This window comes from Salmo salar, chromosome ssa22 (assembly GCF_905237065.1).
Source record: "Salmo salar chromosome ssa22, Ssal_v3.1, whole genome shotgun sequence".
NCBI lineage: Eukaryota > Metazoa > Chordata > Actinopteri > Salmoniformes > Salmonidae > Salmo > Salmo salar.
In genome coordinates, this window is record NC_059463.1 from 47,780,274 (window position 1) to 47,799,841 (window position 19,568).

At 45.8% G+C, this 19,568-nt stretch overlaps 1 protein-coding gene across 1 annotated transcript in view; it reads left to right on the forward strand.

Annotated features, from left to right (window-relative positions):
- Positions 1-18,798, forward strand: part of LOC106583641 (carbohydrate sulfotransferase 11) — a 39,923-nt gene extending 21,125 nt beyond the window's left edge. Inside the window, exons 2-3 of the mRNA XM_014168052.2 lie at positions 5,796-5,878; positions 17,246-18,798. Coding sequence (XP_014023527.1) covers positions 5,796-5,878; positions 17,246-18,091 — 929 coding nt within the window. The 3' untranslated portion in view covers positions 18,092-18,798. The remainder of the gene's footprint in view (positions 1-5,795; positions 5,879-17,245) is intronic.
- Positions 18,799-19,568: the final 770 nt, after the last annotated feature.

Genomic DNA, 19,568 nt, shown 5'->3' on the forward strand with positions numbered 1-19,568 from the left:
CTCCTTTGCCAAGATAATCCATCCACCTGACAGGTGTGGTATATCCAGAAGCTGATTAAACAGCATGATCATTACACAGGTGCACCACCAATAAAAGGCCACTCTAAAATGTGCCGTTGTGTCACACAACACAATGCCACATATGTCAAGTTGTTTTGAGGGAGCGTGCAATTGGCATGCTGACTGCAGGAATGTCCAACCGAGCTGTTGGCAGGTAATTGAATGTTCATTTATCTACCATAAGCCGCCTCCAACATTGGTGTATTTCTGTCTTTTAAAGATAAAATGGCACCAGAAGAAATGGCAGCAGTTTTACAGGCGCCCAACCAATTGTGCTATTATGTGTTTTTTTTCACGTTATTTGTAACTTATTTTGTACATAATGTTTCTGCCACAGTATCTTACGGCAAAAAATAGCTTTTGCATATCAGGACAGCGGTAACTCACCTCAAAGTAGAGAAAGATTTTTTCTTCAACAAGCAGGACGCACAGGATATACTGCTAACACCCGACAAGGCCAACATCCCCGTTATTGGCAAGAGGAAGAGACGCAGGTACAGAGGACACAGAGCAGGGTGCCTGGTAAGGATCCACAGAAGGTGAGTGGGAAAGCTGCCTTTATCGTCAATATTACTCTTCAACACGCAATCATTGGACAATAAATTAGAAGAGGTAAGTGGTATATCCTACCAACGGGACATCAAAAACTGTAATATCTTATGTTTCACGGAATCGTGGCTGAATGATGACATGGATATTCAGCTAGCGGGATATACGCTGCACCGGCAAGATAGAACAGCACACTCCGGTAAGACATGGGGGAGGGGGGGCGGTCTGTGCATATTTGTAAACAACAGCTGGTGCACGAAATCTAAGGAAGTCTCTAGATTTTGCTCGCCTGAAGTAGAGTATCTTATGATAAACTGCAGACCACACTGTTTTCCAAGAGAGTTTTCAGCTATACTTTTCGTGGCTGTTTATTTACCACCACAGACGGATGCTGGCACTAAGACTGCACTCAGTCAGCTGTATAAGGAAATAAGCAAACAGGAACCGCTCACCCAGAGGTGGCGCTCCTAGTGGCCGGAGACTTTAATGCAGGGAAACTTAAATCAGTTCTACTTCATTTCTATCAACATGTTAAATGTGCAACCAGAGGGAAAAACATTCTAGATCACCTGTACTCCACACACAGAGACGCATACAAAGCTCTCCCTCACCCTCCATTTGGTAAATCTGACCACAATTCTATCCTTCTGATTCCTGCTTACAAGCAAAAATTAAAGCAGGAAGCACCAGTGACTCAGTCTATTAAAAAAGTGGTTGGATGAAGCAGATGTTAAACTACAGGACTGTGTTGCTAGCACAGACTGGAACATGTTCCGGGATTCTTCCGATGGCATTGAGGAATACACCACATCAGTCACTGGCTTGATCAATAAGTGCATTGAGGATGTCGTCCCCACAGTGACTGAACGTACATACCCCAACCAGAAGCCATGGATTACAGGCAACATTTGCACTGAGCTAAAGGGTAGAGCTGCCACTTTCAAGCTGCGGGACTCTAACCCGGAAGCTTATAAGAAATCCTGCTATGCCCTCCGACGAACTATCAAACAGGCAAAGCGTCAATAGGGCTAAGATTGAATCATGCTACACCGGCTCCGACGGTCGTCTTATGTGGCAGGGCTTGCAAACTGTTACAGACTACAAAGGGAAGCACAGCTGCGAGCTGTCCAGTGACAGGAGTCTACCAGACGAGTTAAATCACTTCTATGCTCGCTTCGAGGCAAGCAACACTGAAGCATGCATGAGAGCATCAGCTGTTCCGGATGACTGTGTGATCACTCTCTCCGTAGCCGACGTGAGTAAGACCTTTAAACAGGTAAACATTCACAAGGCTGCTGGGCCAGACAGATTACTAGAACGTGTGCTCCGGGCATGTGCTGACCAACTGGCAGGTATCTTCACTGACATTTTCAACTTGTCCCTGATTGAGTCTGTAATACCAACATGTTTCAAGCAGACCACCATAGTCCCTGTGCCCAAGAAAATAAAGGCAACCTGCCTAAATGACTACAGACCCGTAGCACTCACGTCCGTAGCCATGAAGTGCTTTGAAAGGCTGGTAAAGACTAATATCAACACCATTATCCCAGAAACCCTAGACCCACTCCAATTTGCACACCGCTCCAATAGATCCACAGATGATGCAATCTGTATTGCACTCCACACTGCCCTTTCCCACCTGGACAAAAGGAACACCTATGTGAGAATGCTATTCATTGACTACAGCTCAGCGTTCAACACCATAGTACTTTCAAAGCTCATCACTTAGCTAAGGATCCTGGGACTAAACACCTCCCTCTGCAACTGGATCCTGGACTTCCTGACGGGCCGCCACCAGGTGGTGAGGGTAGGTAGCAACACATCTGACACGCTCATCCTCAACACTGGAGCCCCTCAAGGGTGCGTGCTCAGTCCCCTCCTGTACTCCCTGTTCACCCACGACTGCGTGGCCAGGCACGACTCCAACACCATCATTAAGTTTGCAGACGACACAACAGTTGGTCAGCACATGCCTGATCACCGACAACGATGAGACAGCCTATAGGGAAGAGGTCAGAGACCTGGCCGAGTGGTGCCAGAATAACAACCTATCCCTCAGCGTAACCAAGACTAAGGACATGGTTGTGGACTACAGGAAGAAGAGGACCAAGCACGCCCCCATTCTCATTGACGGGGCTGTAGTGGAGCAGGTTGAGAGCTTCAAGTTCCTTGGTGTCCACATCAACAACAAACTAGAAAGGTCCAAACACACCAAGACAGTCATGAAGTGGGCACGACAAAGCCTATTCCCCCTCAGGTAACTAAAAAGATGTGGCATGGGTCCTGAGATCCTCAAAAGGTTCTACAGCTGCAACATCGAGAGCATCCTGACTGTTTGCATCACTGCCTGGTACGGCAACTGCTCGGCCTCCGACCACAAGGCACTACAGAGGGTAGTGCGTACCGCCCAGTACATCACTGGGGCTAAGCTGCCTGCCCTCCAGGACCTCTACACCAGGCAGTGTCAGAGGAAAGCCCTAAAAATTGTCAAAGACTCCAACCACCAGTCATAGACTGTTCTCTCTACTACCGCATGGCAAGTGGTACCGGAGTGCCAAGTCTAGGACCAAAAGGCTTCTCAACAGTTTTTACCCCCAAGCCATAAGACTCCTGAACAGGTAATCAAATGGCTACCCAGACTTTTTGCATTGTGTGCCCCCCCAACCCCTGTTTATCATATATGCATAGTCACTTTAACTACACATTCATGTACATACTACCTCAATTAGCCCGACCAACCGGTGCCCCCGCACATTTGCTACCCGGACTATCTGCATTGTGTCCCGCCATCTACCATCCACCACCCGCCAACCTCTCTTTTACGCTACTGCTACTCTCTGTTTATCATATATGCATAGTCACTTTAACTATACCTACATGTACCAACTACCTCAATCAGCCCGACTAACTGGTGTCTGTATGTAGCCTCGCTACTGTTATAGCCTCGCTACTGTATATAGCCTCGCTATTATTTTTTACTGTTGTTTTTATTTCTTTACTTATCTATTGTTCACCTAATACCTTTTTTTAACTTAGAAATTGCACTTTTGGTTAGAGCCTGTAAGTAAGCATTTCACTGTCTACACCTGTTGTATTCGACGCACGTGACAAATAAACTTTGATTTGATTTTTAATAAAGCCCTTTTGTGGGGAAAAACTCATTCTGATTGGCTGGGCCTGGCTCACCAGTGGCTGGCCCTATGCCCTCCAAGGCCGACCCATATCTGCGCCCCTGCCCAATCATCTGAAATCCATAGATTTGGACCTAATGAATTTATATAAATTGACTGATTTCCTTCTATGAACTGTAACTCAGTAAAAACATTTTGCATTTTATAATTTTGTTCAGTATAGTTACTGAAGTCTTGCTAACTAATTTCATTTTAAATCATAAGCATGTCAGTAGCTGAATTCTCCATTGTTGTACATTCCCTTAAAGGTAACACATTTGGTCTTCTATGCCATTTATTATGTAGGGTTTTTGAAGTTATGCTTGATGCAGAACATGATCTCAGCCATGCCCTGTCTGTCTGCACCCTCACCTACCCCTCCCCTGCCTTGAGGGACCATATCTGTGACTCTTTGTCTCTTCCCAGCTAGCAAATAAGAGCTTGGTGGGAGCATGGTTGTCCTTTGGTTATTTTGCATATAACCTTCTCACAACGTTCTGGGAATGGTGCACGATAATTGCTTAGCTTTGGAACATTCTCAGCACATTTAAGAAACTTGACAAAATTACATTATTTTGAAATACGTTAAATAACATATTTCATTACTTCAGCAGAACGTACTGTAAGCTAGCAGTGTTATTGAAAGTCTTATTGAAACATTCAAAGAAAGTTAAGATATTCAAAACACTCAAAATAATCTATAATTTTCATTCTCAGAACGTTATTAAAACCTCCCAGGAAAACTTTAAAGGAACCAGATTATAATGTTCTCAGAACCTCCCTGCAACCTAAAAACAAAAGTCCCAAATTTTAACTTCCATTGTCAGAACGTTTAAAAAATATACAGTTTTACTGGTCAGGAAACTCATGGCTTCGTTCCTAGAACCAATGGGAAACCAAAAACTTACGCTCCTACAACTACCAAGGAACTAAAAGAGCAACAGCATATGAAACGACAACAACAACAATCTAAACGCCATGTCATGTTTCTTAAAGGAACTCTAAAGTAGTCACAGAGGTTTTCTACCTCTGTTTATACTCCATCTGCCCTCTTGGTTTTCTCTCATTGCTATGCTTCAGTACCCATGTGGTTTCGGGATTCCCTTCCCTTTTTTCCCTCTCCTCAGCTACTTCCATAAAGGAGAGCTGTTTTCTGCAGTGTTTCTGCGTTGTATGTTTAGCGGAGCGCTACAGTAAGAGGTACATTAGTAGTCTGAATGGATGCACAGTCCTTTTTGAGGCCTGGTTTCTTCTCTTTCTCTTCTGTGTGTTTCTATGACAACCTGTAGTGTTGTATAAGATGTTGTTTTGGGTGTGCACCTGTGTGTTGGTGTTTAATGACCCTCAGGTGTGTACAGTTGAGCAATAATGCCCGAGGAGGTGTGGTATATGGCCAATATACCACGGCTAAGGGCTGTTCTTAGACACGGCACAATGCAGAGTGCCTGGATACAGAGCTTAGTCATGGTATATTGGCCATATACCACAAACCCCTGAGGTGCCTTATTGCTATTATAAACTGGTTACCAATGTAATTATAGTAGTAAAATGAAATGTTTTGTTATACCCTAGGTATACGGTCTGATATACCACGGTAGTCAGCCAATCACCATTCGGGGCTCGAACCACCCAGTTTATAATATTAAATAAATGACCCATTGGCGAGTTTCTCCTCTGGTTTCCGTGAGATTCTCAATGGTACTTGTCTTGTGACTTCTTTGTTATTAGGATGTATGAAATTGTCTGGTTGTTGTTGCATTCATACCTTTACATTTAACATGGTTAATGATTATCCCCCTTAGGAAGTTGTAATTTAGCTCACTTATCAAGCATTTGGCTCAACATAAAATTGACATGACATTTGCATTTAGGTGAGATAATCACCTCATGGGTTGCCACAATGGCATTCCATGGACTGTATACCAAATCAGAATGCAGCAGAGATGGTCTTGAGTGTGTACTGTAGGTAATTTGCCTGTGTTGACCTTGACGTGTGTACCGTCTGCGTTTTCTCAGCCTCAGCACAGGGTAGTGGGAGGAGCAGCGGCCAGGTGAAGTCATGGAGGAGTCCACTCCAGAGGCTCTATGACAGTGACCAGGTAAGTCCTGCCCACTACCAGGTAGGATTCACGTTGATGACCACTGAACTTGTTTTGGTCATGTTTTATGAGTTAGAATAGGTGATTTGTGAAAATACAATCATTGGTAAGCTATTCAGTACTTACTGCTTACTTGCTGAAAGTCTCTTATCAGTGTTTCCCCTATATTAATTTAGCTGCCGCCACTCCAAAAAATTATAAATGTTTTATTTTATATATAAATAAATAATTTTTGGGATGGTGAAACATTTTCAGTGTAAACTTAAATGACTAAAACCAGATATAAAGTATATATAAAGATAATGGAGCAATATATTTTTTAAATAAGATCATCTTTGAGAACTAACAATCACCAAAATAAAAACTAGACAGTCAGGGAGAATCTAAAATGTTAAACATTTCATTGCATGGGGCCCCAGCTGATTTTGTTATGTTTGAGTATAATTGCTATTATTTTGGACAGGCACTTGATTGAAAAATATAAAACTGTCTCTTATAAAAAATTATAACCCTGACTTTGTAATTCTGCCAGGATTTGTCTCTATCTTTCGCCTCTCCTTCCCACTGTTGTATCTAGTTGGATGGATGTCCTTTGGGTGGTGGACCATTGTTGATACACACGGTAAACTGTTGAGCGTTGCAGTTCTTGACACACTCAAACCGATGCACCTGGCACCTACTACCATTCTCCATTCAAAAGCACTTAAATATTTTGTCTTGCCCATTCACCCTCTGAATGGCACACATACACAATCCATGTCTCAATTATCTCAAGGCTTAAAAATCCTTTAACCTGTCTCCTCCCCTTCATCTACACTGATTGAAGTGGATTTAAGAAGTGACATCAATAAGGGATCATAGCTTTCACCTGGATTCACCTGGTCACTGTCATGCAAAGAGCGAGCTGGTGTTGTTAATGTTTTATACACTACGTGTATGTAGCCTATAGAGTTGAATAGACTACTTAAGTGTACCATGTCATTCAACTTCAAAACAAATGTGTACAGTCAGTGTGTCACTACGATGGATTGAAATTTTGGTGTCAACTGAGGCCAAAGGATAAGCCCTGGCCCACAAACTCTCTACAATTATACAGTATGACATTACATAGGGACTGTTCCAGAACTAAGACTTGGAGAGAGCGTGAGAGAAATTAGCTTGGCTAGGGTCCAGAAAAAATTGTTCTATAAAAGTGAGCTGTTGCCAATTATATCTCAGGGAGGGGAGTCCGAGGCCCATGCCAAAGGACTGAAGAACTCCTAAAGACATAATTTACTTTAAATCGCTGGCGGTTTTATTTGTTATTTTGCACTTAGCTCGTCCAAAGTGGAACCCCGTGGTGTTGCGATACTCTGAGGAAAGTGTTTGAATTTATGAAGACAGCAAGCAAAACTGGAAGATCATTATAACCAATTGTATTCATTTTACTTCTCTGTATATGCCTACGAGAATATTTTGTTGGATCACTAAAGGGTGTAATTACTTCTTACAAGAAGTTTAACCTAAGCAAATGTTTTACAATGCATGTAGAGTTGACCTTGCATGCGTAAGTTACATCTAGGTTTACAAGGAGCACGTTGAATCTACTTGAGGTAAATCGTAGCCGACAGAGACGACTCCAGATAAGAGTATGTGCCATCTGTAACGGCCGTCGTAAGAAGTAGACCAAGGCGCAGCGGGTTGAGTGCTCATTTTAACGTTTTATTTTAATAATCTTGAACACTTAACAAAAATAACAAAACGAACGACAGCTAAACGGTTTTGCAGGCTAACCCTAGCAGTGCAAAAACAACTTCCCACAAAAGACAGGTGAAAACAGGGCTACCTAAGTATGACTCCCAATCAGCAACAACGAAGTACAGCTGTTCCTGATTGAGAGCCATACCAGGCCAACAAAGAAATACACAACATAGAAAAACCATAGAAATACAAAACATAGAACAATAACCAAAACCCCCAGAACACTCTAAACAAACACCCCTCTACATAAACACATAGCCCAACTGACCCCGAAACACTCTAAACAAATACCCCCTGCCACATCCTGACCAAACTACAATAACAAATAACCCCTTATACTGGTCAGGACGTGACAGTACCCCCCCCCCAAGGTGCAGACCCCGGATGCACCTACAGAAAACACAAAAATAAACACAAAATAAAAAATAAACACAAACTAAAGGGAGGGAAGGGAGGGTGGCCACCGTCACCGACGGTTCTTGTGCTACACCCCCCCCTCCCCAATCCTCCTACTGTGGAGGTGGCTCAGGCTCTGGCCTTAGTCCCCCACCTAACCTGTCCACCCCCGCTGAATACCTCGGGCTGAAGCGCGTCGCTGTAGACCTCGGGCTGAAGCGCGTCGCTGTAGACCTTGGGCTGAAGCGCGTCGCTGTAGACCTCGGGCTGAAGCGCGACTCTGGCTGCGCCGATTCCGGACTGTAGGGTGACTCTGGCTGCGCCGGCTCCGGACTGTGGGCCGTCTCTCTCGGCTCCGGACTGTGGGCCGTCTCTGCTGGCTCCGGACTGTGGGCCGTCTCTCTACGGGGCACTATCGCCGGAAGTTCTGGACGGGGCACTGTCGCCGGACACTCTGGACGGGGCACTGTCGCCGGACACTCTGGACGGGGCACTGTCGCCGGAAGCTCTGGACGAGGCACTGTCGCCGGAAGCTCTGGACGAGGCACTGTCGTCGGAAGCTCTGGACGAGGCACTGCCGTCGGAAGCTCTGGACGGGGACTGCGCACTGAAGGCCTGATGCGTGGGGCTGGCTTAGGACGCGCCAGACTAAGGACATGCACCACAGGGCTAGTGCGAGGAGCAGGAGCTGGACGAGCTGGACTGGGCTGACGCACTGGAGGCCTGGTGTGTGGGGCTGGTAGTGGAGGTACCAGACTGGTGACACGCACCCCAAGGCTAGTGCGAGGAGCGGGAACAGGACGTACTAGACTGGGCTGAGACACTGGAGGCCTGGTGCATGGTGCTGGCTTTAGATGCGCCAGCCTAGAGAGACGCACCTCAGGGCTAGTACGAGGAGCAGGAACTGGATACACCGGGCCATGGGTAAACACTGGAGGTCTGGAGCGCACCTCCTGCACAACCCATCCTGGCTGGATGGTAATAGCAGCCCTGCACGAGCGGAGTGCTGGCACAGGGCGAACTGGGCTGTGTAGAAGCCTGATGGTTGCCGTGCGTAGAGCAGGCGTAGGGTAGCCTGGGCCTAGGAGGCGCACAGGTGGCCAGATGCGCTGCGCAGGCATCCTCCTTCCAGGCTGGATGCCCACTCTAGCACGGCACTTGTGCGTGCACATGGGCAAGATCGTGCGCACTTCCGCATACTCCGCCGCTCTCCACTTCATACACTCCCCATAATAAGCACGGGGAGTTGGCTTAGGGCTCACCCTTGGCCCAGCCAAACTACCTGTGTGCCCCCAAAAAATATTTCTTGGGGGTGCCTCTCGTACTTGCCCCTCGGCGTGTATAATGCCTCATAACGTCGTCGCTCCGCCTTGGCTGCCTCTATTTCCTCCGGTGGGCGACGGTATTCAACAGCCTGGTGCCATGGTCCAGCCCCATCCAGAATTTCCTCCCATGTACATGATTCCCCATAGTCCATATAGTTCCTCTGCTGCTCCTTACCCCGCTGCTTGGTCCTTTGGTGGTGGGAAGTTCTGTAACGGCCGTCGTATGAAGTAGACCAAGGCGCAGCGGGTTGAGTGCTCATTTTAACGTTTTATTTTAATAAACTTGAACACTTAACAAAAATAACAAAACGAACGACAGCTAAACAGTTTTGCAGGCTACCCCTAGCAGTGCAAAAACAACTTCCCACAAAAGACAGGTGAAAACAGGGCTACCTAAGTATGACTCCCAAAAATCAACAACGAAGTACAGCTGTTCCTGATTAGAGCCATACCAGGCCAACAAAGAAATACACAACATAGAAAAACCATAGAAATACAAAACATAGAACAATAACCAAAACCCCCGGAACATTCTAAACAAACACCCCTCTACATAAACACATAGCCCAACTGACCCCGAAACACTCTAAACAAATACCCCCTGCCACGTCCTGACCAAACTACAATAACAAATAACCCCTTATACTGGTCAGGACGTGACACCATCAAAATACATTTTTCTCCACAAATTAAGATCAAGATTTTTATGGAAGATCGTCTTTACACTATCAGTGATAATGAATGACATTGACAAGTTACCTTGTGCCTCACAAAGATAAAGTAATAGTTTACTTGAGGTTTTACTTTAACTTCTGCCGTGACAATATTGTTTGATTGAAAGATGTAACTACCCAGCTACACAGTGAGTGAAGCCTCCGTTAGCATCGGTGTTGCCTGCTCCAGTGTGTCCTTGATATTTCAGTGTCAACAGTGTCTTCTCAAACCAGGACAGAGGACCACACATGCCACCAGACACTGAGGCAAACTGAGAGCCTCCGCATTTGGCTGAGTAAATGGAAGGAGTAAATACAGGAGAGAGTAAATACAGGTTTTGTACAGGAAGGAAGCCACGTTGAACTGGCTGAACTGTAGTGTTAGTACAGCGGTGTGTGGATGGGAGAGATGGAATGTGATTAGGACATCCAGCTGCAGTGTTTGTATGTGTGTTACAAGACGGAGAGAGATGGGTCAATAAAACTCAACTATGAAGTTTGACAAACAATAAGATCGTTGTAGACTCCATAATGCACACATTTTCAGCCTCTCCTCATATTCTCTCAATTTCTTCGAGGATGTCAACATGACGTCAAAACGTCAGTCACCTGTTCGTATCCTGTACAATGGATTAAGTGAGCTAAATTAAATACATCTCTGCTTTTTTTTGATGAGTGCTCCAACTCCTTTTTACCTCGAATTTGTCCTTTTGGAAATGTTTCTTGCTAAGCCCTTCTCATGATTTTTGTCATTGTTGTTGAGCACCCCTCCTTTCCTTTGTATGCTGAAGCATGAAGTCCCACCTGAACTCTCAATTTTCTGGAGATTAACTACATTGGACAGATTATGCCCATTATGGTTAATCTCCCAGACATGTATACTACTGCATAAGCATGTAGCTAATTCCTTTTCAGAATACATTTTTTCTGTGAGGGTAAAGTCAAGGTGTTGATTTAATTATATGAAGTGACAATGGAATGCGAGGAGTGTTTCTGCCCCTGTAAGTAACTTCCTAATGTCAATAAACAGAGGAGGTCCAAGCCTGATTTTTTTTCTTCTTCTCGTAGTCATAGACAAAGGCCCCAGTCCAGAAATAACCCCCAGCCTCTACAAGGCATAGGTAGATCAGAAAGGATTGGATGAGTATAAGCAATATGTTCCTCCTAGCTAGCCTGTCTGAGGGAAAGGTGGAGCTACAACCATTTTGTTTCTCCCAGCTAGCCTATCTGAGGGTTAGGTTTAGAAGAAGGGTTAAGTTTAGGGTTAGGATAAGAGTTAAGGTTAGGGTTAGGGTTAGTCAATAGTTTAAATGTTACTAATAGTCTGTATATAGAGCATCTACAGATGGACTATCCAAATAAAATTTTACCCTACAACCATATTGCAATATCTTCCTCTCAGCTAGCCTATCTGAGGACAAGGTGGCGCCACAACCATATTGCTTATCTATCAAATTACACATTATGTTACGTTAGTCTTATTCTAAAATTGACTAAATCATTTTCCCCCCTCAACAATCTACACACAATACCCCATAATGAGAAAGCGAAAATAGGTTTTTAGAAATGTTTGCAAATTTATACAAAATAAAAAACAGATACCTTATTTACGTAAGTATTCAGACCCTTTGCTATGAGACTAGAAACTGACCTCAGGTGCATCCTGTTTCCATTGATCATTCATGAGATGTGCCTTTCCATGATTTGGAAGGGCACACACCTGTCTATATACAGTTGACGTCGGAAGTTTACATACACTTAGGTTGGAGTCAATAAAACTCGTTTTTCAACCACTCCACAAATTTCTTGTTAACAAACTATAGTTTTGACAAGTCGGTTACGACATCTACTTTGTGCATGACACAAGTAAATTTTCCAACAATTGTTTGCAGACAGATTATTTCACTTATTATTCACTGTATCACAATTCCATTGGGTCAGAAGTTTACATACACTAAATTTACTGTGCCTTCAACAGCTTGGAACATTCCAGAAATTATGTCATGGCTTTAGAAGCTTCTGATAGGCTAATTGACATCATTTGAGTCAATTGGAGGTGTACCTGTGGATGTATTTCAAGGCCTACCTTCAAACTCAGTGCCTCTTTGCTTGATATCATGGGAAAATCAAAAGAAATCAGCCAAGACCTCAGAAAAAGAATTGTAGACCTCCACAAGTCTGGTTCATCCTTGGGAGCAATTTCCAAATGCCTGAAGGTACCACGTTCATCTGTACAAACAATAGTACGCAAGTATAAACACCATGGGACCACGCAGCCGTAATACCACTCAGAAAGGAGACGCGTTCTGTCTCCTAGAGATGAATGTCCTTTGGTGCGAAAAGTGCAAATCAATCCCAGAACAACAGCAAAGGACCTTGTGAAGAGGCTGGAGGAAACAGATACAAAAGTATCTATATCCACAGTAAAACGAGTCCTATATTGACATAACCTGAAAGGCCGCTCAGCAAGGAAGAAGCCACTGCTCCAAAACAGCCATAAAAAAGCCAGACTACGGTTTGCAACAGCACATGGGGACAAATATCGTGCTTTTTGAAGAAATGTCCTCTGGTCTGATGAAACAAAAATAGAACTGTTTGGCCATAATGACCATCATTATGTTTGGAGGAAAAAGGGGGAGGCTTGCAACCCGAAGAACACCATCCCAACCGTGAAGCATGGGGTGGCAGCATCATGTTGTGGGGGTGCTTTGCTGCAGGAGGGACTGGTGCACTTCACAAAATAGATGGCATCATGAGGTAGGAAAATTAGGTGGATATATTGAAGCAATATCTCAAGACATCAGATATCAGTTGCAAATGGGTCTTCCAAATGGACAATGACCCCAAGCATACTTCCAAAGTTGTGGCAAAATGGCTTAAGGACAACAAAGTCAAGGTATTGGAGTGGCCATCACAAAGCCCTGACCTCAATCCTATAGAAAATGTGTGGGCAGAACTGAAAAAGTGTACGTGAGCAAGGAGGCCTACAACCCTGACTCAGTTACACCAGCTCTGTCAGGAGGAATGGGCCAAAATTGACCTAACTTATTGTGGGAAGCTTGTGGAAGGCTACCTGAAACGTTTGACCCAAGTTAAACAATTTAAAGGCAATGCTACCAAATACTAATTGAGTGTATGCAAACTTCTGACCCACTGGGAATGTGACGAAAGAAATAAAAGCTGAAATAAATCATTCTCTCTTCTATTATTCTGACATTTCACATTCTTAAAATAAAGTGGGGATCCTAACTGACCTAAGACAGTGTCACGCACTGACCATAGAGAGCCCTTGTTTCTCTATGGTGTAGTAGGTCAGGGCATGACTAGGGGTAGCCCATTTTATATTTCTATGATGTGTTCTAGTTTATATTTTCTATGTTGGTGTTTTGTATGGTTCCCAATTAGAGGCAGCTGGTAATCGTTGTCTCTAATTGGGGATCATATTTAAGTTGCTATTTTTTGTGGGATATTGTTTTGTGTTTGTGCCTGTGCACCACATAGTCACGTTTAGGTGTTCGTTTATTTGATTGATTTGTTTTTGCTTGAAGTTTCACTTTGGAATAAAGATGTGGAACTCTACACACGCTGCGCCTTGGTCCCGTTCTTACGACAGCTGTGACAGAATATCCCACCAAACCAGGACCAAGCAGCGTGTTCACCAGGTGAAAGTGTTTTTGACATGGGAAGAAGTGATGGGTGGATGCGAGACCCTTCCTTGGCGGCAGACGGAAGGTAATGATGGAGGAAGGCGACGACGCCGGGGTTCGCGGCCACAGAAAGCCCAAGGACAACCCCAAGATGGAGTTGGCTAGGAGTATGCGGCAATGCAGGCGGGCTGAAGATTGGGTCATCAGTCTGGTGCCATCTGTGTCGGCTCCACGCACCAGATCTTCAGTGCGCCTCCCCAGCCCGGTACATCATGTGCCTGCTCCCTGCACTCGCCTTGAAGAGCCAGAGACCATCAGGGAGGCAATGGGGAAGTTGGGAGAGGGAGAGAGAGATGAGAGAGATGTTGTGCAAGTGTGTTCTGCTCAACATCCGACCAGAGAATCCGGTTAGCAGTCTGGTGCAACCTGTGCCGGCCCCACGCATCAGGCCTCCAGTGCACCTCCCCAGTCCGGTACATCCTGTGCCTGCTCCTCGCACTCGCCCTGAAGTGTATGTCACCAGTCCGGTACCACCTGTGCCGGCTCCACGCATCAGGCCTCCAGTGCGCCTCCCCAGTCCGGTACGTCCTGTGCCTGCTCCTCGCACTTGCCCTGAAGTGCGTGTCACCAGTCCAGTGCCACCTGTACCGGCTCCACGCACTCGGCCTCCGGCGACGGTTCACAGTCCAGAGCTTCCGGCGACGGTTCACAGTCCAGAGCTTCCGGCGACGGTCCCCAGTCCAGAACCTCCTGCGACGGTCCCCAGTCCGGAACCTCCTGCGACGGTCCACAGTCCGGAACCTCCTGCGACGGTCCACAGTCCGGAACCTCCAGCGACGGTCCACAGTCCGGAACCTCCAGCGACGGTCCACAGTCCGGAACCTCCTGCGACGGTCCACAGTCCGGAACCTTCTGTGACGGTCCACAGTCCGGAACCTCGTGCCACGGTCCACAGTGCGGAACCTCCAGCGACGGTCTACGGCCTGGAACCTCCAGCGACGGTCAACGGTCCGGAACCTCCAGCTCCATGGCCGAAGCCTTCCCCTGCGCCGATGCCCAGTCCAAGCACGGCGTCCAGTCCAGCTCCAGGGCAGGAGCCTTCCTCTGCGCCGGTGGCCAGTCCAGGCATGGCGTCCAGGCACAGTGTCCAGTCCCACTCCATGGCCGGAGCCCTCCTCTGCGCCGGTGCCCAGTCCAGGCATGGCGTTCAGCCCGGTGCCATGGTCGGATCCGGGGTCTGGGGGGGGGTACTGTCACGCCCTGACCATAGAGAGCCCTTGTTTCTCTATGGTGTAGTAGGTCAGGGCATGACTAGTTTATATTTCTATGTTGTGTTCTTGTTTATATGTTCTATGTTGGTGTTTTGTATGATTCCCAATTAGAGGCAGCTGGTAATCGTTGTCTCTAATTGGGGATCATATTTAAGTAGCTATTTTTCCCACCTGTGTTTGTGGGATATTGTTTTGTGTTTTTGCCTGTGCCCCACGTAGTCTCGTTTAGTTGTTCGTTTCACTTTGGAATAAAGATGTGGAACTCTACACACGCTGCGCCTTGGTCCTGTTCTTGCGACAGCCGTGACAGACAGGGAATTTTTATGAGGAATAAATGTCAGGAATTGTGAAAAAGTGAGTTTTAATGTATTTAGCTAAGGTGTATGTAAACTTCCGACTTCAACTGTAAGGTCCCACAGTTGACAGTGCATGTCAGAGTAAAAACCAAACCATGAGGTCAAAGGAATTGTCCATAGAGCTCCGAGAGGCACAGATTTGGGGTAGAGTACCAACACATTTTTGCAGCATTGAAGGTCCCCAAGAACACAGTGGCTTCTATCATTCTGAAATGGAATAAGTTTGGAACCACCAAGACTCTTCCTAGATCTGGCTGCCCATCCAAACTGAGCAATCGGGGAGAAGGGCCTTGGTCAGGGAGGTGACCAAGAATCCTATGGTCACTCTGACAGAGCTTCAGAGTTCCTCTGTGGAGATGGGAGAACCTTCCAGAAGGACAACCATCTCTGCATCATTCCACCAATCAGGCGTTTTTGGTAGAGTGGCCAGACGGAAACCACTCAGTAAAAGGCAGATGACAGCCTGCTTGGATTTTGCCAATAGGCACCTAAAGACTCAGACCATGAGAAACAAGATTCTCTGGACTGATGAAACCAAGATTAAACTATTTTTTCTGAATGCCAAGCCTCATGCCTGGAGGAAACCTGGCACCATCCCTGCGGTGAAGCATGGTGGTGGCGGCATCTTGCTGTGGGGATGTTTTTCAACGGCAGGCACTGGTAGATGAGTCAGGATCGAGGGAAAGCTGAACGGAGCAAAGTACAGAGAGATCCTTGATGAAAACCTGCTCCAGAGTGCTCAGGACCTCAGACTAGGGCGAAGGTTTACCTTCCAACAGGAAAACAACCCTAAGCATACAGCCAAGATAACGCATGAGTGGCTTCGGGACAAGTCTCTGAATGTCCTTGAGTGCACCAGCCAGAGCCTGGACATGAACCCGATCAAACGTCTCTGGAGAGACCTGAAAATGGCAGCAACGCTCCCCATCCAACCTGACAGCGCTTGAGAGGATCTGCAGAGAATAATTGGAGAAGCTCTCCAAATACAGGTGCGCCAAGCTTATAGCGTCATACCCAAGAAGACTCAAGGCTGTAATCGCTGCCAAAGGTGCTTCAACAAAGTACTGAGTAAAGGGTCTGAATACTTATGCAAATGTGATATTTCAATTAAAAAAATGATACATTAACAACATTTTCTAAAAACCTTATTTTTTTGTCATTATGGGATATTGTGTGTAGATTGACGAGGAAAAAAACGTTTTAATTAATTTTCGAATAAGGCTGTAACGTAACAAAATGTGGAAAAGTCAAGGGGTCTGAACACTTTCCGAATGCACTGTACATGACTGGCCATAGGGGTTAGTTCTGGAGCCAACACTCTTTTAGTTCTGGAGCCAACACTATTTAGTTCCTGAGCCAAACTCCTTTAGTTCTGGAGCCAACACTATTTAGTTCTGGAGCCAACACTATTTAGTTCTGGAGCCAACACTATTTAGTTCCTGAGCCAAACTCCTTTAGTTCTGGAGCCAACACTATTTCGTTCTGGAGCCAACACTATTTAGTTCCTGAGCCAAACTCCTTTAGTTCTGGAGCCAACACTATTTAGTTCCTGAGCCAAACTCATTTAGTTCTGGAGCCAAAACACTTTAGTTCTGGAGACAAAACATTTTAGTTCTGGATACAAAACCCTTTATAGATTGTTCAGCGCTTGTGCTCAGCCTCCTGACATGACATATTTTTGGTGTTCTCCAGACCAGTTTCCTGTCTCCTATCTAATGAGGTAAAATGTTGAAACTTGTTCATGTGTTAACATGTTAAAATATGTCAATGTGTTCAGTGACATGGATATAATAACGTATCCCCGAGCAATAACCACTAGCCATCTAATTTCCTACTCTCCTCAAGCTCAATTAACTGTTAAATCACGCTGAGCCGTCTACCATTTGTGTCAGTGTCTGGAATCCTCTCCTCTCTTACAGCTGGAGCAGTCGACGGTGCAGGTGACCCACCAGGGTCGGCGGGAGCTGCTGGAGGACGCCTGCCGCTCGTACACGCGCAAGCGTCACGTGCTCATCCCCGAGGACCTCAAGCACGTCATTGTGGATGACCAACACGGCCTGCTCTACTGCTATGTGCCCAAGGTGGCCTGCACCAACTGGAAGCGTGTCCTAATGGTCCTTACAGGTGCCGCCGGCCCCCACCGCGACCCCCTCTCCATCCCCGCCAATGAGGCCCACGTGTCTGGCAACCTGCGCACCCTCTCTGAGTATTCCACCTCTCAGATCAACCAGCGGCTGCGCTCCTACCTAAAGTTTGTGTTCGTGCGTGAGCCCTTTGAGCGGCTTGTTTCGGCTTACCGCAACAAGTTTACACGCAGCTACAACACGGCCTTCCACAAGCGCTATGGCACCAAGATCATCCGCCGGCACCGGCCCAACCCGCAGGCCGAAGCGCTGGAGCGGGGAGACGACGTCTCCTTCGAGGAGTTTGTGTACTACCTGGTGGACCCGGCCACACAGCGCGAGGAGCCCTTCAACGAGCACTGGGCGCGCGTGCACTCGCTTTGCCACCCCTGCCTCATCCACTACAACGTGGTGGGCAAGTACGAGACGCTGGAGCAGGACTCCCGCTACGTGCTGCAGCTGGCTGGGGTGGAGGGCCAGGTGACTTTCCCTTCCTCGGCCAAGAACACCAGGACTACGGGAGACATGGCCGCTCAGTTCTTCAACAACATCAGCCCCTTCTATCAGAAGAAGCTGTATAACCTCTACCACATGGACTTCCTGCTGTTCAACTACTCCACGCCGGAGTACCTGAAGTTTTGATGACGTTACGCTTCTTAGGAGGAGCCTTAGTTTGAACCATCTATCATAAGCACTACGTCATGTAGTTGGAAGCGTGACATTGTAACCTATGACAGAGGGTTCAAAAGAAGTGGTACAGACACTTTTAACATGGGTCCCGGGACTCTTCAAAGCACAGTAATGTTTATTACGGAGAGGACTAACCTGGTGAAATCTAAGGAACTATAGATATCTTTCATATCAAAAGTGAGAGTGGCTTTAAGATGAGACAACGGGAATGGACACTTAAGATGAAGATTTTGTACTGTTAGCAATGAGCCAATGGAGATGAAATGATTGCCTCTGTATGTGTAAAATGCACCTATAGTGCACATTAACTCAAAATGACCAAACTTTGACACCACCAACAAACTTTGGTTACAATTATTATTTTTTCTTTCAAAGTTTATTTAGTCACCACCATTCTAGAGTAAGACTAAAAGGAACACAAGCTATCTGAAGTAATAGGGGTGCTGAAAGTATCTTTATTAGTGCCTTTGAGTGGGCCTTATGACTTAAAGGTGTATGACATCAGTGTTTTCCTTATACTGTAGAGAGTTGACTCTCATTGGACGGTTTATTTATTGTGATATTTGTGTCCCAATGTCAACAAACTGCAGATAGACCACACATTTAGACATTTGGAATAACTACCATAACCTCAGTCAAATAAACACATTTAAGCAGTTTTTATGTGTCTGTGTCTGGAATGCTGGCGTAGCAGTCAACACAAAGGGTAAGAATCCATCTGTGCAATATGTTGAATTTACTGTGTATGTTTGAAATATTGAGGTCAAATCATGCAGTTTTATAGGTCCTGTGAACAAAGGTATGAGAAGAGAGCCCTTTCACTGCATTCAAAACAGAGTTGTGTCCAATTGTATAGGCAATAGTTTTATCAGTCTTGACGTCAATACTCTTCACATTATGCTAGTACCAACAGTGACCCTTCTGGAGGCTTGGACACCTGTCTGATAAAGTCTACCTAAGACAACATGGGGCTTACTTTGATAGTTCAGTGAAATTACATTTGTTGGCAGTGGCTAGTTTAACAAAACCAAAAGTGTGTAATGCTGTCACTCCTTGTCCACAAACCACTTTCAAGGTAAATAAATAAATATCGTAACATGTAATTTTTTCCAAACTATCCCTTTAAGTAAAGGTCTAGCCATTTGTCACAGGCTTCACTCAATCTGGATACCTGTCATGTTCTCTGACACAATGTCAACACAGCACTTCTACAGTATGTGCTCCACAGCCGAAAGACACGAACCTTGACCCCGACACGGGTCTATCCCTACAGCACCTGCATCGCTTTATGAAATCTGTGGTTTTGGTAACGTTTTACCGTGTGTGTGTGTGTGAGAAATAACGGTTGGAGTGTTCAACACAGGTATTTATGCCCCCCCCCCCGTATCAGATGACCAGCCAGGGTGCCGTGGTGTTGAAATGCAGGGTC